The 24,303-nt window shown below is 36.1% G+C and overlaps 1 protein-coding gene across 5 annotated transcripts in view; it reads right to left on the bottom strand.

The window, feature by feature from the left end:
- The window catches only part of PALS1 (protein associated with LIN7 1, MAGUK p55 family member), a 53,465-nt gene that overhangs the window by 23,604 nt on the left and 5,558 nt on the right, over window positions 1–24,303 (bottom strand). For 2 of the 5 annotated variants that reach the window (XM_079309662.1, XM_079309663.1), the window contains exons 2-3: window positions 23,334–23,442; window positions 4,112–4,625 (exon numbers count right to left, since the gene is read on the bottom strand). In XM_079309662.1, the coding sequence (XP_079165788.1) occupies window positions 4,112–4,478 (367 nt within the window). In that variant the 5' untranslated portion in view covers window positions 4,479–4,625; window positions 23,334–23,442. Of the gene's footprint in view, window positions 1–4,111; window positions 4,626–22,554; window positions 22,642–23,333; window positions 23,443–24,303 lie in introns of those variants that run through there. The other 3 variants (XM_079309661.1, XM_079309664.1, XM_079309665.1) reach the window with 2 other exon arrangements.

A 24,303-nucleotide genomic window follows, 5' to 3' on the forward strand; every position in this document is an offset into this window, starting at 1 on the left:
GCACCAGGTAACAAAAGACTCCAGGTATTTCCTATTAAAAGGGTTGTCTTGAAGGAAAAAAAAAATCCACTAAGACCAATATCTGCATTTACTTACAGAAAAATCAGGGCTCTTTTGCAGAACAAGTCCATATTTTAATTGCAGATCAATTAGCAATCAAATACTGGGCTTTGTCAAGTCGTCTTTTACAAGAAGTGTTGCAGCCTTTTTCCATTAGGCTATGAAATGGCTGGAATGTGACTGAGCACTGTGAGATATACACATTAATCAAAAAACTGCCAGGGCAAAAGTATGCAACTGCAGGGGAGGACATGCAGCCACAGCTTAACATGTTAGATTAGAAAATGAAGAAAAAAAAAAAAAAAAAGATGTTTTTTATCACCTTAAACAAAATGTTAAGAAGAGTAAACTCCAGAAGATGGACTTTATTATATATCAATTATACACCAATGTCTTAATTCCCAAACTTTTCTGTAAAGTAATCCATGTGCTGGTACTAGCACTTTAATGCTTCAAATATAACTTGAATCACATGGCCAGGAAAAGTAGCTTTGAATAAAACAACATTTCAGAAAATTTATTTATAACATATAAATAAGGTTTGGCCAAGGTATAAAAGCAAAAAACAGGCAGTTTTTTTAATTTAAAAAAACCAAAAAAACCCAAAACAACAACCCCCCCATCACTGTAGGGAGAAAGGCTCACTTCCATGAAATTTCAGTTGCTCATTTAACTAAATTAGCTGAATGAACTGTAGAAAACCAAAGAAAGTCTGCATTTTATGGAAGCACATTGCTGTGAAAAAGCCAGTAAACACTTATATGCACATGAGCTAGGTGCAGATACTATTATTTCCATTTAAACAGCTGTGTAAATCATATACTGTTTTGATAACAAACACACCCTTTAAAATTCTTTTGATTAAGTCTCCAGTTTTATTTTTATATATGAATTCCAGTTTCTTTAATCTAGTCTGATTTCTTTTATGATGATAAAAATTAAAGACTTGGCAAAGATCTGCCAAATTAGACACTGGCACTTATAAAACATTCTCCAAACTAAAAATACAGACACATAGGTCAATGTTCTTATTTAAAAGATCTATCTTCAGGAGAAGCTCTATGAATTAACACACACACAAAAGCAAAACTAAAATCAGTATTTTAAAAAATTCCAAAGACGGACAGTTGATTATTTCTATAGTTAACTAGCACCTGTCCAGGTTTATCTGGAGTTTTCCTAACTAATCTCAGAGATTTGTGAATGTGACTGAGCACTTCAAACTAGACAGTAAAAGTGGAAAGAGGCTAGAGCTAGATCTTGTCTTACAACTTTTAGAAAGATTAACTCAGAAAGTGGAAAAGGACATACATTAGAAGAAAATTTTGTAAGAGTTCAAGTTACTGCAGAAGCACTTCAATGAATTTAAATTTTAAGTGTTTTTGACAGCACTAGTGACTGAATACAGATTCTTTAGGGTCTATACAGGTTAAAAAACCACAGTATTTTATTTAAAACTGTTTTTCCCTGTGTTTGCAACAATTCAACATCATAGTTGTGTATAATCAAAAGCAGTACTCTTAATCACAGAATCACACAGCAGGCAAGGTTGGAAGGGACCACAGTGGTCATCTGGTCCAATCTCCCTGCTCAAACAGAGTCAACCTAAAACACACTGCACAAGCTTGCATCCAAACAATTATTGAGTATCTCCAGTGAGGGAGACTCCACAATCTCTGAGCAATCTGCTCCAGTGCTCAACCACCTGCACAGTAAAGAAGTTCTTCCTCATGTTCAGGTGCAACTTCCTGCACATCAGTTTCTGCCCATTGCCTCTTGTCCTATTGCTTGGCATCACCAAGAAGAGCCTGTATCCATCCTCTGACACCCTCCCTTCAGATACTGACACTGATGAGGACCCCACTCAGTTCTTGAGAATCTCTTCTTGAATCTCTCCTTGAGGCTGACCAGGCCCAGCTCCCTCAGCCTTTCCTCATCTTGCTGCCCTTCACTGGACCCACTCCCTGTCTCTCTTGTACTGAGGAGCACAGAACTGGACACAGCACTCCAGGTGTGGCCTCACAAGGGCTGAGCAGAGGGGCAGGATCATCTCCCTGACCTGCTGGCCATGCTCTTCCCAATGCAGCCCAGGATCCCATTGGCGTTCTTGGCCACAAGGGCACTGCTGGCTCATGGAATGCTGAACTATAAATCCTCTTCTTAAATCTTAAGTTTACTGATCTGAATTATAAGACCCAAACTTGATTACAAAAGTGGGCAAAGTCACCTAGTCATTTTTCTTCAAAATGCACCTCATACGATGTATTATTTCCTAATTTACCTCTTCCCACACACACCTCTATAATCTTCTTGTCCCCAGTATTTGGCATTTCTTTTCTTACACCCAATATTCAAAGAATCCTAGCTTCCATTGAATACCAATTTCCCATCTTCTATCCTTGCTGAGCCAAAACTAATTTCCTTCTAGCTTTTCACAAATACCTTGACAATCCCTCAGCTTCTCCTACAGCTGGTACCCTTCTGAATTCCCCACTGAAAGATTTTAAAACTCTCGTTTCAGCATCAGAGTAATTTCTTCACTGTTATTTCTCCTGTTCAAACAGCTTCAGTCTACACCAGCTCCTAGCTGGTTCTCAAGTATGTCAGGCTTATGTATGCTACCTACTTCTCATCCCTACCAATTTCCATGGGTAGCTACTTTGCCCATCAATTTGCACCAATCCTCCCTCCATGATCTCAGTACCTCCAGCATGAAACCTAGCCCCAGCTTTCTAATTCCAAGTCACTCTTTCCTCCCTTCTCCAGTTTCAATTTCCAATTCCTCCAGCAGTCTTCACAGGTTTTGGTCACTGTGGCTAAGCAACTCCCAACTGAAAACACTTTTACTGTTTGACATCCTTTTTGGTATCTTCTGCTTTGTGTTCCCTCTAAGGAGTGAATTTCACAAATACCTAACACTTCATAAAGTTAACTACAGAATCTACTTCTTACAAAGAGATCTCTTAGCTGACAAGCCACGCACTAAAAAAGGTATGCCAGCCTTGTTTGTAACTGAGCCTGCTCTCCACAGGAGGTTGAACAGGATGACTTTCTGATGACCCTTTCAATCTAAATTTTCCTAAAGAGGGATTTGTACAATAAGGATTATCAGAGGTTATGGAGCAGAGACATGTCTTCAGCAGAATTGTGTGCTCAGGCACACAAACACTAGAAATGAAGTAAAAAGAAGAAATTAGCAATTTCATAGCTATTTTTCACTCTGTATTCTCAACTACCAGCCAACAGGAAAAAAAACAAAGAGCAAGAAGCTTTAGAGCAGTCCAGAAAAAAAGAATGCCTTTTTAAAGCAATCTGGATTCCTGAACAGATATGAATTTGGAAATCTGGACTCACACAGATTCCCAGTGCATCTTTTTCACTCCAGTGACACACTGAATTTTATTTAAAATACTTCTGTTTGAGGAAGAAAGGTTAGAAACTTTATCTAAACAAGCATAGTTAAAACAATGACAATTATGAATTGAAAAATTTCAGCATCCATTTCTTCAAAAACTATTAACATTACATTTTCATCAATGCCTAGCAGATTTTCATTATCAACACCAATACTTTTAAGAGATGTACTGACATGATATTTATATTAAGTGGTAACTGATAATGCAAGACAGAACAGGAAAAAAACCACCAGCATGTTCCTCCTTAAAGTACTAACAACTTTTTATTTTAAATGACAGTCTGTGTTTATTCATTCCTTATTCTGGTCTACACTCCATCAAACATCACAATATTGGATATTACTTACATGGTTTTTCTCCAGCCTTAAGAAGACTGAGATATTGACTGAATTGATTATTATCCACAAGGTATTTAACTGCTCCCCAAATGGATCAGATTTGAAAAGCCACTGGCTGTAGCACATAGCCTGATGTTTGGCTAAATAAAATTTCCCCAAACCATCACAAATTTAAAGGACCAGAAGATTTGAAATCTGTTTATGAAAAATTAGCTAAATTAGGTTTTCAGTGGCCTAAAAGACCATTAATATCAAATATATCTTTACTCTGTTAACCCATTCATTGCATTTACCTACCTAGTGTTTTCACAGTGTAATGAGGACTCTCCAAAACAATCCCTTCTTCTGTGTCAAATATTGGATTATCTATTCCAGTTTTAGGAGGAATTTGTGCTAGTTTCTTTAGCCTCATGGAAGCAGTAAGGTCCAGTTCTTGTTTCCTTCCCTCCTCCTCCCTCCTGCGCCGCATGTCCTCCTGCTGCTGACGGATTCGCTCCAGTTGAGCGCTGCGCCGCACGGGCATCATCCTGGAGCCCAAGTCCCCAGGGCAATCAACAGCCATCTCTCTGTGCTTCTGAGGCTCCTCTGCAGACACAAGATCCACATTTTTTGCTTCATTGTCAGAATCTTCTGTGATATGTCCATTCATATGGGAAGTTGTCATGGTTATTGGTGATTATGCTTTTGCTCTTCAAACCAAAATGTTGCTCCTAGGCCAGTTTGTGTTACCATAGTGTGTAAAATCCATTATAAATTCAAAAATATTTCCCTTCCATCACAAGACGCTTGAAGAGGCATCCAGGAGGAAAATCTAATGACAGATATTCAAAAGAAAAGAAATTAGTAAGTAATTGGACCAGTAAGAAAACACCTAAGGTCCCCAGGTATCACAACAATGGAACTTTCTGTACAAATTTACATAGTGGCTCTTCCCCTACTAAGAACCACAGAATCCTCACAAATCTTTTCACATATTTTGGTAGACTTCAGGTGCCAGCATTAGAAAAGGAGCACTGCTCAAACTAATGTTAAAATCTCTTGTATTCCCCAGTGAAAACCGTGGTGATTCTGTACTTAACACAATTGCAAATAAGCAGTTTTCTGAGAGTTCTCACTTTCAATTTGTACTTTCATTCCTAAAAATTCCAACACAACCATGCTTACAATCCTATAAACACTAAATATGAAAAACTTGTTATAAACAACATGTCCATAAGAAGTTCAGTATGCTGAACACAAGTAAAGATATTTGCATTTATTGCTTATAAATTGAGGCATTTTATGTAAACATTGCTTCCTGGATTCACAGAAGAACGGAGTTCATCCAAAAGATATTATCTAAAGCAGACAGGAGCTGCACTTACACAATTCCAAGTACAGATAAAGTCCTAGGATAAGGGTTTGGACAATTCTGGTTAGCAGCTACTCTTAATACTTCCTATAGGTAGGCATTAAAGCAGGAAGGATTAAATACAAGAGTTAAAATCCCTGTGTGGGAGTACAGACATAGAGATCTGACAGAAAATAATAATTAATTTCCACAGTCAAGTATGGCATTCCACTATACTACACCTTAATCTAGTTTCTTATTCCTGATGATTCAGGCTAAAGACCTTAGGTGTCCTGATAAATATAAGCACTCATCTCTTAAATATAATAAATATAACAGTGTTTTATACCACATTGCCTTTCTGTCAGTGACAGGTTATCCTCAATCTGTCCAATTAAAAGGTCATAAAACCAACAAACAGTTGCATACCATATCAGCAATATACTTAATTTTTCAATTTACAATAATTTTTCAAAATTTACTGAAGAAATAATACGAAATATCTCTAAGTTTTATTACACCCTAGAAGCACCAAGATGGAAAAAAAACCACAAAAAAACCAAACGCCAAAATCACCGACATTCTTATTCCAAATGTTTGCATTTGGAGGAGGAAGGAAAGGATGTTTATGCTGCAATTAAGTTGAAAATTAAATATCTATAGTTCTGTTTGGGATAAGCAGCAATAAAAACTCCTACACAAGTTTTTGCCAGCTTGCAATTCTAAATATGTAGAGCTTCTCCATTTCATGAGGAGTGGAACACTGTATACAGCAACAACAAAATTATTTCCTTTACTTGTTTCCTCCCTAGCCTCGGCTATTAAAATAGTTATTACGAAAATTTTCCCAAGAAGAAAATTAAATTAAAGTATTTCTGTGGTAGTAAAAATTCTTTTTTTTGCCCTTAAAAAACATTTAATTGCACTCCACTGATAGGCTCAACATCCAATGCTCAACATTCACACATTCAGAAAAAAAACTAAGCAAAAAAAGCCTATCAAAAACTGCATGGTACTGGGGCTATTAGCACTGCAAGTACCCCACAATTACTCAGTGCCTTTAAAGCCTTCAGTTAGTGCCCCACTTAGAACAGCTTTTCAAAGAATAAAGACACATAAAATTAGCATTTAGACAGGGTTAGACAAAGCACCACTTTAAAAAAACGTTTTGTGAAATTCAGAGAAAGGTGGATAAAAATTTAGCAAAATGATCCTCAGAAAGCTACATTTCCCCTTTGGAAAAGGCAACTTCTCTGTACAGAAATACCAATCCCAAAAGGAAGCCTCATTAGGAACAATAAAATTGCAAAGACTACTATTTTAACTGTGGATGGAAGATAATTCAAATTCTTTTTCATTCTAGTTGTATTGGCCATAGCTGCATTCATCTCTTTTCAACTCTGACAAGCTGAAAGAAAACTCACATTCCTGAGTCCATAGGGTACAACCAACAGGTGCCAAAACAATGAATGAGGTACTGGGGGGGATGAATAATATCCATTTAATAAGCAAAAAGTCAAAAATAGGGTGTAAGGACCTGCAAGAAGTAAACCACAATTTTACACTCAATCACTTTTAAGCTAAACGATGTCGCACTCTCTAGTGAATCTTAATCAGAAAGAATTATCAGAAAATTGAGTTGATAGCCAATGATTAAAAACTGGTAAAGAATATTTACAGAATGATTAGCTACATATCCTCCATCAAATTTCAAGTGCCAGCTACAAAAATGGCATACCAAAAACTCATATCTGTCTATGGAGTGAGAAGATTCAAAATCTCTTTAGTTTAGTAATATGAAGACAAGAGAAACAAAAATACAGTCTGGAGTAACAGGCAACCTTTATACATTTTCAGTATAAACTGTGTGCAAGACACAGAGGGCATATAAATTCTTTGAACAGGATACCAAGACATTTAAGTCACCTGTGATAATAGCTGCCTACTTTCAGTATTCAAGATCTGAGGCAATCAAGCAAAAAAGAACAAAAGCTACAGAAAATCAGAGCTCTCTTGCAGTCACACTTGAACAGCAAGAGTCAGAAAACCACGATGACAATTTGAGTTTTGGAATTTTAAATAAAAACTATTTCTGGTGTCCCAGAAAGCTAGATACTTCTATAACCAGCAATAAACAGTACAACAAAGAATCACGCTCAGATTATACATATATCATCAAAAGATGGTAAAAATATCACATTATCAGGCAACCTAAAATTTGACCTTATGGAAACATCAAACCAAATACACAAAAACCTGACTCCTAGATACAACTAGCTGGTAATCCATAAAAGCATAGACATGCTGCAAGTCTGGAATGCTGAACAACTTCCTTTAATCAAAGAACTTCTGATAATGGGTGACCCCTTCCAAACCTAAGTCCCTCTCTTTCTTCCTGTTGTCTCAGGTTTACATCAGACATCACAAATCCTCATCTTCAACTGTTCTGCAAAAATGCTATTGCCCAACTGCAACAAATGAAATAAACACATAAGGCAAAACAAAACCAGATCAGCTCTCAAGTCCCTCTCCACTATGGTCCTAAGGATGCAAAATGTAAAATGTTACACTGATAAAATCTTTAATTTGGTTCTCAAATTAAGGTATAGCCGAGGGAAAAAAGTAAGATTCAAGTTAAGGGAGGTACAAGGAACAGAAAATTTTATTTTAACCAATATGCATGGCATCAAAAGTCTTAAGTTGAATAATCTCAGAAACCGTTCTCTTGGTTTTTCTTTCTGAACGTTTCTTTAGCAATTTTAAAAATTCTGTGACAGCAACAATAAGGGAAGGTTGTTACACCAAGTCTGTTCTCTGCATATTGTGGATTATCCAATAAAACAGACTTTCAGCCCAAGAGAAGCTTATTTTGCTAATTTAACATTTAGTTCTATGGAGGAAAATTTGCAGACTTAGTCAATAACAATAATTTTTCCTACTTCATATGTACAAATCTGTATAATAACATTTGTAATTAACAGAATTCCTTTCCACTTCAGAACTTGGTAGCAGCAGTTTCTATACTTTCTAGATATGTACAAGTATCTGTTACACACTTTGACTGCTCAGTGTTTAACAGGGTTAAATCATGGCTTTGACCATCTTGCTTTGAACTGCCAATATCTAACTGGGGAATCTTAGTGTTTCCACGTGACATGTAGAGCTTTCCAAAATAAAACAGATTTATGACTCTCTCTGTGCAACTTTGTATCACAAGTCTTACCAACACAGTCCTGGAGAGTGAGTGCATGTGAAAGTCTCTTCTTCACAGATTACTTTTATTTTTGGCCTCCAGAGGAAGGTTTCTAAAAGCCTGATAATGTTAGTACAACATTTCAGTCACTTTGGCCACCATCAGGCACCATATAAAATTCTGACTGGGATGTAATTATGAATAGCAAACAAATAATATTTCTGATGCAAGTTCATAATAGCAAAATCAAATAAAAAACTACAAGTATTGTCTTGGTAACTATATTTACTATTCTCAAAAATACTGTATTTTACAAGCCACCATTCTTCATACAGCTAACAATGTCAGGCTTCTTCATATTTTTAAACATCCTGAATACACAACAAAGCACACACCCCAAAAGCTATGTAAAAGAATAAGCATACATAAAAGCAATCATCTTGGTGTGCAAGGGAGATGCTAGAATAAAGTATATACTGACAGAAACTGAAATAGAAGTGCTGTAAGGTGGTTTAAGTTTTCACTTGCTTCCTGGGGGCTGCGGCTGGTATGCATGGCAATCCTAATTGCTTTAACAACTAAATTCTGTACAGTAAAATTAAATTTGTCTTGCTTCAGCAACTTCCAAAGAGCAAAAATGACATTTTCTGGAGGCTGAGGTTTTGTATTACATTTCAGCAGTGTTTAAAATTCTTTCAGTGCTAGAAGTATGATTAGACCTGATAGTTCCCCTTTTAAAATTCATTAAAGCTGCAAATTCTGAATGACTGCAAGCGAAGTTCAGTGCCTACCTCCAGTGAAGTTTCATTAGTTTTGGCACAGATTACAGTATAAAACCCCAACTTACATTTGTAATTTTTATATAAACACAAGAAATATATATTAAACATTAGCATAGTGCAAGGATTTATCATCAGCTTAAAGCCATATTACAACAGACACAGTAGATTAAGATATTAATTAAAAACAACAGGAAGATGAATTCTAGGTTGCTGAAGTGGATTAGAAATTAGATTAAAATTACACAAAAGATGTGTCCTGATATCTCAACTACTAATAAAATATGAGCATAAAACTATGCTACAGATCTCTGCCATGTATTATTAATGGTTAACATAATAGTATATCTTCTGGTATTTTTACTCAGTACTTCAGATTCTAGGCAAGCAAAACCTAAGCCACAAAAATCACAAAGGAACAAAATAAAACACTTCAATAATTCTGCAAATGGAAGCTCAGTGTAGGAAAATAAAAAATAATTCCTGGCTTTCCTTGCATCATCTCCTATGAACCATTTTATCCTTCAATGACATTTCAGTGTATATGCAAGATTAGTAGACTTGGAAGGCAATTACATAAAGGAAAACACAACACAAACCATGTTGCACAGCATAAAATTAACTACCACTACTTGATGAGAGGCAAAGATTTGAGTTTATGGAAGAAAATACTTTACAGATATGTCCTATGACTCTTAATAGTACCTGAAATAACTGATTTGGCCTGGAGCAGATTGATGTTTTGCAAAAATTAGTAAAAGTTACTAAACTTATGATAATTTGATATTTCTATAATTTACAAAAAAAATACCTATAATTAAAAAAAATCTTTTCAGTAGCTTTGCAGCATGCTCAAGAAAATTACTTCTGACACGGTTTGTTTTTTCAGTCTTATATTATTATTTAAACTATTCTTTCCTCTAACTAGATATTGTAGTATAGACTCTAGTATTGGAAGCAAACTCTTCCTTTAATATCCAGCTGACACTTGTTTCAGTAATTTCAAAACAGAGTTCATTACAACAGCTTTCAAGCACAGTAACTCAGTACAACATGTGAATTTCAAAGGGCTCTCAGACATGCCAAGAGGTTTTAGCATTCCACGCTCACTTAAACGTGCAAGATATGTGGATCAACAGCAAAAAGAGCTAAACCCTCAAATCGATCATTATTTCCTTTGTTAGCAGTTTCTAAGTTACATTTGTATCAGAACAATAGCAATGTTACTTTGTAGCACTAAAGCACAGAGAAATTATCAAACTGAAAATTCAGACTCTAAAGTTAGAGTCCAGTTTTATAAATGGTATAAACAAATTGCTCAGCTTGCAAACCCGGGACATTATAAGCACATTTTTGTATCACCTTGGTATTACATCTAAGAACTGTGGTCTATTTAAGACCTCAGATTTTATTAGGCTTGTTCATCTGCTAATGCAATGTCTTCAATCAAAAAAGTCACAGCTCGAGAATGTGAGCTGTATGTACACTACCAACTTCAAAAGACACAAGGAACTCCCTATAAAACAGATAAGAACAAAGTGTTTTCCATTAAAAACAGGCACCAATAAGAGACATACATTGTGCCAGTCAGCAGCCACCTCACTCACACCTCTTTTCAGCAACTGCACCTTTGCAGTAAAATATATGCAAGGTACCTTTGCAGCAGTTGTATGAAAACAGAGGAACAATTAAGGCTTATTTAAATTCCTGTCCATCTCACCATGAAAGACAAATGCTGCATGTTCTATCAGCAGCAACCTTCTTCGGTTAGTATAGTAACAGTGAGCTCCTTTAATCAGCTAAAATTGATAGCACAGGTCAAACCACTCACATGACAAAATAGAATCGCTCCACATGAAGCTTTCTCTAGCTGTAAGAAACCTTTCTACTGCATTTATCCATACCACCTTCTTTTCAGCTACACAAACAATTAAAGTGCTTCCCAAGTTGTCTGAGATTTGAAACAATTGTTGAAAAGACTAAGAATAAATATATTATATACCACAATTCCCTTTGCTTTAAAGATACACCATCACTTACACATCATTAATTTCTGCTTTTTAGATCAAATGAAAAATGGACAGGGAGGAGAATAAAGTTTCAGCTGGGGTGAGAAGGAATGACAACAGAAACAAACTTGAGCTGGTTTCAAGAAGTTTAAAGCTAAAAGTCACAGCTAGACAAAAAGGTTAAAAGACTTGCAAGGTCAGTTAAGCATATTTTACAATTCCATGACAAAGTATTTAGGCTCTAGGTTCTGCTCATATTTTGTATACTCGATAAAGCTTCAACATAGTTGTGCTGACAAGCCCTAAACTGGTGAGGAGCACAGCAGAGGGCAGTCTCTGCAGCAATTAGTGAAAACCTGAAAAACACCCCAAAGCTGTTTCAAAAGAGAGCTCACAGAACCATCCAACACAACAGCTTGTTAAATGTCTGACACCCACATCACCCCAAAAGGGCTCACAGATACACCACCCTAGAACCCCACCAGGACTTAGATTAATAGGTTACAACTATGCATACATTTGAATACTCAGTTCTAATCAAATATTTAGCACCAACAATCCCTGTGGCAAAACCAGTTTATTTTATATAAAGACACGAATGGATAACATAAATGCCTACAAACTGCAATGAAAATATGACATAATGGTATGAGAAAAAAGGAGTTAATTTAGGAGTTTTTTAAATGTTTAGAAACCTTCAAGCATAACTAATGAAGAGTAAAGAAATTCCTAGAATTCCAGGGATTGTTAACAGATCTCACAGGACAGCCAGAAGCATGATAACAAGACAGTAATTTCTTATCACCCATTCACAGCTAAGACTTCAGCTTTCATTGTCTTAAAAGTAAATATGCCTGTCCTCACTTTAAATTATGATTATATTCCCTGTGAAATTAAAAACACTGCTGCTATTTCAGTTCTCTACTAAGATTGAAATTATGTCCTTGTTGGCTCAGGCTCTTGCATTCTGGTCTCATTTTAACCCCTATATTTTTTAGCATGTCATTTTTAATGTCAATGCTTGCCACTACTTCACTATGTAAAACATAGTATTAATAGCAAATGTTCATGGGTACTAGTATGCATATGACACTGTCATCTCAAAGAGGTGACTGAACCAAAGCTAATTTAACTAATCCCAAATTAAAATGAAGTTACAATTGAAGTCACCTGATGTTTAAATTCACAAAAAATGGCATTAGTCAAATACTGCATCACAAGTTATTCTTAAGCTATACTTACAATAATACTCTAAAGAAAGACTAAGTTCTTCTTTACTTATTTCAATACTCCAACATCTGCTGAATTCAATTTAGAAACATCACCTAAAGAAAATGGAAATAGAGCAATTCATCAAAATCTTTCATCCAAAAAAGCCAAAATGTTACCTAATTCAACAGTCTTCAGAGATTATACTGGGACCAAGACTGTCTCCTAAACTTATATGATTGAACTACAGGCTTTTCAAGTTCCAGAAACAAAAATCTTACAACATTATGTAACAAAGATACATGTGCTAGCTTCTTTCATGTGGCCATCCTCCTCAGGCTCTCTTTTCAACTCTATTTTGCAAGATTAACTGAATGCGTATCAGGGAAGATTTTAAAAGCCTTTTTTTAAATTATCCCCAATGATATAACCTGATTAGCTGTGTCACCATGTTGCTCATAGCTGCGTGGGGGCGAAGGGGATAAGGATCTTCTGATCTTTTTTTTTTTTTTATCACAAAAATAGTCTGAGACTTCTAAAAAGTGACATTCTGAAAAACATGACATCAATCACAAAACTAGACAACTGATCGCTCCACTTCACAGGACTCACAGTCACATGCCACAAACTCAGAACAACCACACTTTATTTGAGCTCTTCTCTAATTATTTATAGGAAAAAAACCCAATGCACAAACTACTTTACCTACTTGGGTCTCTGATGTTAAGATTATAACTCCTAAATTCATCTGAGATAGTGGTGACTATTTCCCTGAGCAAATCCCTAAAAAACTGTTGCATTAATTTTAAAATTTTCCTTCAGAAGTATTTTCTCTTCATGGGTGTAAGATTTTCTTTGTCTAATTACCACCATCTAGAGCTGATTCTTCTGGAGGGGACCGTAAGCAAGGCATACCAGTCATGGCAGGGTGTATGAATTTTTTTAGCCATTTCAGTATTACCACTATGATGAGATGCTCTGCTAGACATAAACGACAGAAGCCCTTGCTACTATGGAAGAAAGAAACTCTCCTCAGCCAGGACAACTGCAATGGGTAGCTATGGCAAATGTAACCTCTAAAGAGACAATGGGTGACACTTGAAGTTTGCAGAGGATTATGTTTTACCCAATTCATGTCCATGCAATCTGTTGGGATGCTTCTCAGTTCTGGGAAGACAAACGGCAAAGTCAAAACACAAAATTTTGCAAGCTGAAAAAAACTGTTGAGAATTTGCAGTGCTGTAGTTTCTTTACACTATGTCAGTCATATTACTTAATATTTGCAAACATTTCGTTAATTTTTTCAGGGAACTCACAAAATTCATATGTTTGTGCATAACTAACTCTGCCAACTGTGAGAACAGAACAAAGCTGACTAGGCTTTCAAGTGTGCCCTACTTTTGCAGCCTTCCAAACAGAATCTGTAGTTCATGAATTTATGACAAGAACCAAAAAAAGAGACTGTCAGTATGATTCCTTGGACTCTTAAGCTGTGCTAGTTTGCTGCTGCCAAAGGCCTGCAGTCTCATTACTCTTGCTCTTGACTGCTCCCTTATGTTCTCCACTTTTGGGTTGTACAGCCATTACCTTCTGTGACAGTTCTGAAGTTTGTTAAATTGATCATCAAGTCTTTTTAATTCACCAAGATTGCAGAATGTCACAAAATACATTTGGTTGGTTGGTTTTGGTGAAATTGGCATGCCAGAACATATCACAATAATCTGAAAGGCGACAAGATTGGCATAAGGGTCAGGAGCACATGTTCTGAGACCTGGGGCAAAGTGGTAAGAACAAAGTACAAACTCCAGGCCCTGGCAGCAGGGAGACAAGTGCAAACAGAACCACATCTTATGGAACCATATTCTGTGAGCTCTCCTCACATCCCACAGAAAATCTCATCAACACCTACTGATTCTTTTCATCCTTAACAACCCAAACAAAATAAAAACCAAACAACAACAACAACAAAAACCACCACAGAAAAGCAACCACACACCTACAACCATTTGCATATCTTCCTGATGATGTAAACAGGACAGTTAAAAGGGAAGTATTGTTTTCTCTTAAAAAGCATACTCAAACACTGTGGATAAAGCACCACAAAATTTGCATTTATTTTTGAGCACATTTCCTCTCAAATAAAAATGATAAATTAATCACACTAGTGTTTAACGCAGTGACTTCAGTATCTGAACATCTCCGCACATTCATTATCTGAAGATATTCAATTAATTTTCTCATTATCTTGGTGTAAATAGTATAATCCACAACTCAGAAACAAGAGCATTTTTTCCCCCTCCCTTTTCATAAAGGACCACAATAACCTAGCCAGATATTATTTTTCTGCAGCAGAACACATTATACAGATCACTTTCTGATTAAACAGTACACCTACTGGTCAAACACTAATACAAACAAAAGTACTGCCTCAGGCATACAAGAGAACTCATATATGGATAGCCACTCGGAAATGGATGAAAATTACAAATCACCTTTCCCAGTATTTATCACAATGATTTTATAAACTTGCAGGAGCAATACCAAGCATGACCAAAGAACTCATGCTGATTCCTGGGTCACACTATAAGGGAAACCTGCTGTACTAACCTACACTATGCAGTAACTTAAAACACAGGCCACACTGAAAATGTGCAGAAAAATATTTTATGTGAAGTATTACCAAAATTTCACTATAGGATGTGAAAATCAAATGCTCTGCAAATAACCCACATTACCAGACTTCATAATAAAAATGCATGAGAAAACTTCACAAGGCTATAAAGACATAACATTAGAGACCATCTGTACCCTATAAAAACAGTCTCTTGCTTTCCTATTAAATTGAAGTGGACTCCTGGGCCTAATGTTAGCAATCTGTTACACAAATCAAAATAAAATCCTGACAGGAACAAACTCACTTCTGCAAAGTGAATTCAGGTACCAAACTGCAGAGCTTTTCTACACAGTTCAACTCTTTTCCTAAATTGAAGACCATTCAGCTTCTGAAACTTTGTTAAAGCACATGTTCTTCTTACTAGGAAAACATTAGAAATCTGTGATAAATTCACAGGAATGTAAGACTTCTTCCTACATGAAGGCAGGCAAACTTTTTTAGTATGTAATGGTGCAATAATCCCAGCCAGAAAACTGTGCCATCACTTGAGCTGTTGAACTAAGATATTAAACATGACTATAGAAGCCAGGAAAAAACATTGGGAAGCAAACTGACCTAAGTCCCTCCTCAGAACCCTCAAATCATGCTAAGGAAAAAAAAATTCAACACTTGTGTTGAACAAGGTTCTGACAACTAAAACTGGTTCCATAAACTCTTATTACCGACTATGACCCACTGTAGTAAAGAAAATGTTAACAGCAAGAGAAAATGGAAATCACAATCCAACAGTCAGTCAGTCTTCGTAGTTTTATGTGCAAGTTCAAAATTTACTGATTTGCTCTCATTTAATTTTTCATTATTTTTTACTCTGTCACCCGAAACAAGTTTCTCAACAAAAAAGTAGAGGGAAGGTAAGGTATTAGGACATCATTTTTAACTGAAGTGAGTGTCCACAAAAAATAAGTTAAAACAAAATAAAAAATTAATGCAAGATAAGGAAACTTCTCTTAAGGAAAGATTTTCTACTGGTGCTAATGTCAGATTTCAGCAATTGAGACTTTCTTAACAGGAAAACTGGAAAAGAGAATGCCTTCAACTGATGAATGCAGGATAACTTTGCATTTCAACACTCAGTAAATTAGACATATTATACAAAAGGGCAGTAAACATTAAGAACACATTAAAAAAGCTATTGAGCAATACCTGGAAGAATCTATCACACAGCCAACCCCTTAAACAAATAACTAAAGATTAAGTTTGTACAAGTTATACATACCTGATGCAAACACATACATATGCACTGCACCAACATACCTGATAAATCTCTCTCAAGAAAACAACACATTTTATTACCCCAGTATTTATTACCTTGGCCATCAGGCACTTCTGATTCATAAAGTAAGAACTCAGTGTCCCAAAATAATCCCAAAGACACAAACTAAACTCTGTCCTTTATAGCCACTTGAAGTAACAGTGTCTTCACTAAGCATTCCAGAACCACCAGAGCATAGACTCCTTTGAAACACTCTTATTAGAAAGTTGAAGCTTCATAAGAACACCAATGCCATCCAACTGAAAACAAATTACTATTAAATTCAAAACTGTAGAGCCAAATTTCCCTAATTAAGCTTATCTGAAAGTGTTAGCAACACATTTGGCAGTTCTTTGGGTTAAAAAATAAAGTCTTCAGTACATTAGTCTTTAACTACTTTACTATACTAATAGTTTTCCATTTTTTTTTTTCAAAGAGGTCAGCCAATAGGTAACAGTAAAGAGTTATAGTCCACTGGAAGACATAAACTGTTTTTTATGTTTATGATAGGGAAGTATATAAAAAGAAAGCAGATTTTCTTTGAATCTCATATATGAAATGTGATGAAAAGTAAACTTAAAAGGTTATGCATGTAAAAATTATAACCACACAGTCTGGTACTTTTACCTTGTAAGCAACAGGAAAAAGGAGCAAAATTAGAAGACAAACACCAAATATCACTGTGATGAACCAGAGCCCTAACAACAGAACACTCTTAGACCTTCACTGAAGTCATCCAAGAGACAGGCAGGTTATCCTGATCCTGACCATGGCATCTGACAGGCTGCAAGTACTCTAGTTGCTACATGTATGTACATTTGTCTATAAACTGTAAAGTTTGCATATATTTGGTCCTTCTCTTGCCTAGCAATTTGAAGAGCTTTGATAAACTAAAACAAAAGACTACAGTTTCCTATATATACTTTCTTCAGGACTTCACAGCAGCAAATTCTCACAATGCACTGGAGCAGCACAGCTGAAAAACTTCAAGGTGCAGCAATGTACACCACCCACTCCTCATCAAGTATGTATATCCATGTTTCAGAGCAATCAGGTTACATCCTCTATTTCCTCCTACCAGTTTTCCCACTTGAACTTAATATATGATTCTGCAAGATGGAGACATCCTCTACCTTATATCACAATGCACTTTACCATGTATTTTCACACTGGCTTTGACATGACTAGAGCTCTCCAAGTTTATCAGAATGAAGTGGCAGAAAACAAGCCAAAGAGAAAGGTACCTACCACTCTCAGTAGCAAAAATCTCTGAAATCATGAGATCATTTGCATATAAAACAGTCTCTCTTCATCACCAAAATGACTGCAATTTTTGTTGAGTTACAGATTTTTCAAAGCTAAGTTGACTCAAACTCTTGTAGACCATTCACCCAGAACCGGTTTTGCTCATCTTCTTAAAAGAATCAGTAGGGTCTAAAGACCAGTAGTGTAAATTAGAGACACACGACATGATTCACACACAAAACAAAAGAAATACACAAAGATGTACAGATAAGGAACAGCCTACAGGAGTAAAATCATGCATTTTTAATTAAAAGGTTATTTGACAAAAGTTGAGAGCAAAAAAGTGGTTTGCTTACAAAATTCATTAAGATTTCATTAAGAACAGTGCACAAAATGAACCAAATAGTTGCATGAACTGGAAAAGACACACAAATACAGGAATACAATTTTAGTCAAGCTATCACACAGCCACAGCAGCTAAATAGTATTACAATTGCAATGTTGCTAGCTCCCTTCATCCCCCAAGTGAATGGGAGGGATGTTAGGACCTCAGTAAATTTTTTTCACCATAGAGCCAAGAGTACAATGAAGAGGACTGCCATGACCACACGTCAATTAAAAACAGTCTTCCAGCACAATTTTCAATGGGCCACTCAATATAAGGCCTGAAACAAAACACATTTTAAATTGAAATATAAATATTTTATAAATATTCCCATTAAGCACTAAGAGACTGGGAGTCTTTGTGTAACAGCAAAGCCTTCAGAAACAAGTTTAGAGGACTAAAATCAAATGACCTGGTGAACTTCTTGAGACCAGCACAAAGAGCAGTGGCCTAAAATTAATAAACCATGCTGAATTTAATTTCTGTTTCTGCTGTGCTAACTAGGCACTTCAAGTTCTTGACAACTTATTAGCTCAGACACCTGCATTTTAATTACAAGTAAAGAGCTCTCTGGAAACAGATTGCTCCCCCCTGGCATGCCAGTGCATCGGGCAGTATGGCTCTGCAGGGTCCTGGCCAGGTGACAGGTTTTGTCTGGGCACCAATCTAGAATTCCTTCTTTATTCACTAGAACTTGCAACTGTTGTTTCTGCAGACACCTGAGTCTAATTATGAAGACACTGAATATGGCCTTGCAGGCAAAGTCTGGTAGATTGAAAATACTTTTAGCAAAGAATTTTAACTGAGAAATTCCATGTACAAGGCAAGTAAAATCAGTTCAGGAAATATCAGTGCCAAAACTTTAGTTTTGTATTTTGCATTTGTCACAAGTACAAAAGCAAATCTTTGTGGCTTAGAGTTCCTCATGAGAGGTGAGCTGAAATGTGAAGTAGTATTAGTTTCCTAAAAGTCCAGTAAGTTATCCCAACTTCTAACCCAGCAGACACACTCTGAACAGCACCAGTCTCTTACTTGAAAGCAGCTCCTCTCATATTGTCCTAATGCCTCACAGACAGAGGTTTTTCACTAACAGCTCTGCATTTCTTTTTCAGCACCCCTCCTAAGCACTTGCTACATGCACATCTGTGTGATACTAGGAAACAAAAAGAAGGTTGTAAGATTACCCTTCACAGTTTTGCACAGTGAGAACACAGATTCGTGTCCTAAGGAAGCATTTAATACTAATAATTTTTCAGAGATAAGAGAACTCAACAGACAAAACCACCCAGATACTTTTTCCAAACAAGCCAGGAACACAATGGTGGACTTTACCATTCTGTCTGGAACCAAAGCATATAAAGCAATAGCCACTTTTTCAAATAACATCAGAAAAATACTGACATTCTGAATAAGAGCTGCAACACTATTCACATGGCAATTACTCAGAAGGGCAGGTACCAATCTCTTTTCTGGACACCAGTGCAGAACCCAAGGGAATGGCATGAAGCTGTGTTGGGGGAGACTAGGCTGAGTATTAGGAAAAGGTTCTTCAGGCTATTCACCCCGAAGGTGTTTGGGCACTGGATCAGGCCCCAGTGAAGTGGTCACAGCACCAGCCTGAGAGAGTTCAAGCAGTGTTTGGACAATGCCCTCAGGCACAGGGTGTGCCTCTTGGAGAGTCCTGCACAGGGCCAGGAGCTGGACTTGATGACCCTTGTGGGTCCCTTCCAACTCAGCTTATTCTAAAGATTCTGTACTCAGAACAACCAACTAGTGACTCTGGTCACTGGGTTTAATCCTTAGTGCTAAATTAACCAACAGTGTAAGAGAGGCAAATCAGAGCAGGTAGCAGGTATACCTGATTTTCAGAGAGTCTATCAAATTCCTACACTTCGTTACTTTTTTCCATCAGCTACTAAGGAAATACAAACTAATTTTGGTATGTACATTACCTGCTATTCATTATTTGTTTTGTCACTTCAAATGCTACAAAACAGTTTAGGTTGGGCTATAAATACATTTTAAAAATTCAAAATAATCAAGGCAGCAGCCATTGATAATTATCAGTGGCAAGCACAGACTAATTAGACAGGAAACAAAGTATTTACAATACTGAATTCAATTTTTTTCAAGTCAAGTCTGCAATTTTTGCTTCAGAGCTGCAGAAATTTAGAACTTTTTAAATCAATAAATGATTCTATCCTTATACCCCACTTAAAGTATGTGAGTGTAGTTGTAGTTCATTGGTCTCCGTGGACTGCACATCACCTCAGCAATGCAGACAGAGAATTTTGTTCCAGGACTACCAAGACTACAATGCCTGCCATAACAAAATTTACTTTTGCAAAGTAAAAATAATGAAGCAAAAATAGAAAGCTTTAGGTATCCTATGGTTTGGTAAGTTTTAGGTATCCCACAGGTGGTCCATCATTCCCAGGCAATTTGAAACTTGAACCAAAAGCTTCACATGCCTTTTTCCAATTAACCAATTCATTGGAAGATACTTGTCTGAGATATATTTTCCACCTGAAGCCAGCTCACAATTTATATTAAAAAACTCTTTAGTCAGATTTATCTAGAGAATTTTCAACTGAATTGGCATTCATAACCTTTTTGTTCTTGATGAATTCTACATTTATGAAAAAAATAGTATAACTTCCATATATTTATTCATCATTCACAGATTAAAAATATGCTGAGTTAGAGAAAAAAATCATGTTACAAATTAGGTACTGAAATCAGAATCTATTATTTGAGGTCAGTGAGATTTATGAATACCTTCATGCTCCACTAACTCAAATCATTCTAAGTATGCACCTATATTCTTTCAAGACCAGATCTGGAATTCTGAATACAAACAAGGGCATTTACTAGAGAACTTTAAGTTTTAGCAAGCTAAATCCATAAATATACTTTTAACGCTTTCTTATTCCTCTAAACTTTAAAACCCATTAAACTTTTAAACCCATTCATACAGTTCCCATGCTCAACACTGCAGTCTTAAGAGTAACAGGTCTTACACTTTTTACCACTGTCTCTATCTGGCTTTTGGTTCTGTACACCCCACGGTTCTGCACATTAAACTCATGCATTGCATTTTTGCATGGTTTACCTGCTAAACAAAAATATTCAGAAATATATCCACTCGGATATACTAAAATAACAACATATGAAACTGTGATACCTGAAATGGTGCAATGGTCAGCAATATGCTACTTATGGATTTCTCAAAGTAGAAGTCACAAGTTTAACATGGAATTTGTTGTGAAGAGATCATAAAATAAGGTCAATTATTATTTCTCCTCGTAGATTTTTCTTAGAAATAAAGAAAAAAATAAGGCTTCATATGAGGCTGAACTAAAAGAACAGCAAGCTTAAATTAAAGATGCTGATAGACAAGCAAATCTTGTTGTAGCAGATTAAGTTACTATCCTCAGCTGTAGACTGCTCCCATCAGAAGTCACTGATCCCAAAAGCAGAATTGTCAGAGGGAATGTGTGCTGCCACCCCAGCCACTTCATTGCTAAGACTTGGCATGGTGGTTTGGTTCAGCACACCATGAACCATGATGACCAAGGAACATGCACTTGTTAATTCTGCAAATGAGCTACAGCAGAGGAATTGAGCAGAAAAACGTAAAAAACTGACATCACAAAATTTAAGATTACTCAGAGCTGTAGTTGCAATCTAAATTTTTAATAAAGTAGAAGGAATCAGCTGTGCAAATCATCACAAATCCAACCAAGAATAAAAAACAATCTCACCAGAGTGTAGGAAGCACAATGTGAACTGTTAAACAATTTGCAATTAAATTTAACAGGCATTGATTAATCATGTTAAGTACTTTAAAGGCTGAATATTCAATTTCAAATTAGCTTTAAGAAATCAAGAACTAAAGATTTGTATGGAATTTTAATTATCACAGGAAGTCCCAACTATGTAACTTTTAGGGAGCACTAACACACATAGTATCAAATGAAAAGCATTAAATATCTTTCTAAGACTTGACAAGAGTATGCACTTAAGAGGGAACACAAACCAGCCTACATTTACTACCCAACCATTTAGGTATGCAGCTGCATTCATTAAATATTTGTATAGAAAAGGCTTCAAAAATATTGACATAAGAAGAAACTGCATGAAGTTCTCACCAACAGAGGTCAAAAACTGGCTTAGGGGATAAAGTATATATAAATCCTGTGTGCAACTCAAGTTGTTACATTTTAAAAAATATATATGCAAATGTTTAATACTTTCCTACTACAGAAAGCTTCAAAAGGAGGTTGGTACATTATAAGCAGGCCTAATTTAATTTCTGCAGATCATCCCATCTCAACTTTAACTGAGGCATTTAACTTCCAAGGCTGGTTTCTCAAACAAGTACATCATACAGATTCCAAGTTCAGCATCATACAGATGAATTCATAACAGAGAGCTTACTGCTGATCAAAACTGAGACATCAACACAGAATCATAAATGACATTTTAGTAGAAAGGAATCCACAGTTATAACATTATTATATTGTTGTAGTACTGTTTTGTTAATATTGCTGAGTTACTCCAGTTCTTCAGTCCTCCTCTTTTTGAAACCAAACCAAGCAAAAAGCACCTCTTTACAATCTTATAGCCCAGTGCAACACAGCATCTAGTTGAGATTAACTCACCACATTTTTATAGACAAATTTCAGTAAGTGCATCCCAGGGAAAAGTAGGAATTGACAAACTAAATGTCACTTGTCCTTCCTCTCAAAAGAAAGAAGTGATGTGATCCAACACAGAGAATCGTTGGTTCCTTTCCACTTTGTCCATCTTGCCTATTCAGAGAGAATAGATGGAGAGACTCATGTTTGAAGGTCTGCAGGAGAAAAGAATGCAAGAAGATGAACAAGGGACCAAAAAAGCAGAAATATAAAGTCCACATTAAATCAGGAAAGATCTGTGGAAAACAATATATCTTGACTCTTCAAAATTGATCCTAAGACTAATCCCTAATAGCAATCAGTATACTGGTCTAAATAAAATAGACACAAGAAATTAACCTAAAATTAACTTCATAGGCTATTAGCCAAAACCAACTCTTCACTGCTGCTTCAAAATATACTATTAAATGCTGGGTTCTCTTTTTTCAGTCAAGAAGAAATAGCTCTCCATTGCACTTCATTTTGACTTCTCCTTACTTCAAATGTAGCAGAAGCCTAAAGAATAAATGACCTACAAAATATGCGAAAACAACCAGACTTTAGCTGAAGAGTTCTTTGCCTTAATATTAAAATCATCCTCAGTATTTCTTTTGAGAGTAAGCACAAGTGACATTTACTTTTTTGATTCCCAGGTTTTCTTGGGATAGTTCTTATTATTTCAGTTCTTACTATTTGCCTCTTGCTTGATGAGCTAATGAAGAAATAAGAAATCTAAGTAAGTTGAAAAGCAGAAAAGTGTCTACCTGACTGTAGAATTCTCAAATTGCTGCTCTCCTCTTTCCACTGAAGCCAAGAAACTTGCCTCTTCAGAGCTCTAGCTAGCCTTCATTATATCAGCTTGAAGCAACACACCTCACCAGGAAGTGGTTGATGACAATAGTTAAAATCTTGAGAGATCACAACACACACTAAGTTAATATTCTCTGAACCGGAAAGAATTAAATTGATAATTCCATTGAAAGAGTCTACAAATCTAACAACAACTTAGGTTCAAATGGATTTTTCATGCTGTTTATGCTCTTAAAAAATAAATATGTGAAACAGACTATTCCATTTGTCAAAAACAAAACCAATACCACAGGGCTCGCAAGTCATTTTAGTTACTCAGCCCAAGAAGACAATGTTGAGCTGATCAGCTTTTACCTCACTTTACACTAAGACACTGCTAATTCCTGCTTGTAAGTAATTAGGTTACTAATTTAGAACATACCTTGATTACTGAAACAAAATTAAATGGTAACAGCTTGTTTTAGATGGGCTTTAACTCTTGTACAACAACAATAACCATCTTTAAATACATATACCTTGCTCCATTTCAAACCAATTTCCTTCTCTCCTGTGTTTGAGGATTTTAACACCATTCAAACAAAATGTAAATGCCATTGCATAGTGGCACTAAGCAATTCCATCACCACTTGATCCTACAGGAACTGATTCTGAGAAAGCACGTGACGTCCACTAATGCTACACTGTCCCAGTAAGAGTGGACTAAGTTTCTGTGCTGACATCACATGGCCTTTCAGACAGTGGGAAGAGATTTGTTCTCTGAAAACAATTATATACATTTGTATATATGATTTGTATATATGATACAAATATGATACAAACCTATGCAATCCAAACCCTCATCTGTTTCAAACCTCAATGCTTAACCCAAAGGCTTGTGCTTTGCTTTCAGAGATGAGAGAACATTTAGAAAATAAGACATACCTG

Source organism: Erithacus rubecula (genome assembly GCF_903797595.1).
Source record: "Erithacus rubecula genome assembly, chromosome: 6".
NCBI classification, from domain to species: Eukaryota; Metazoa; Chordata; class Aves; order Passeriformes; family Muscicapidae; genus Erithacus; species Erithacus rubecula.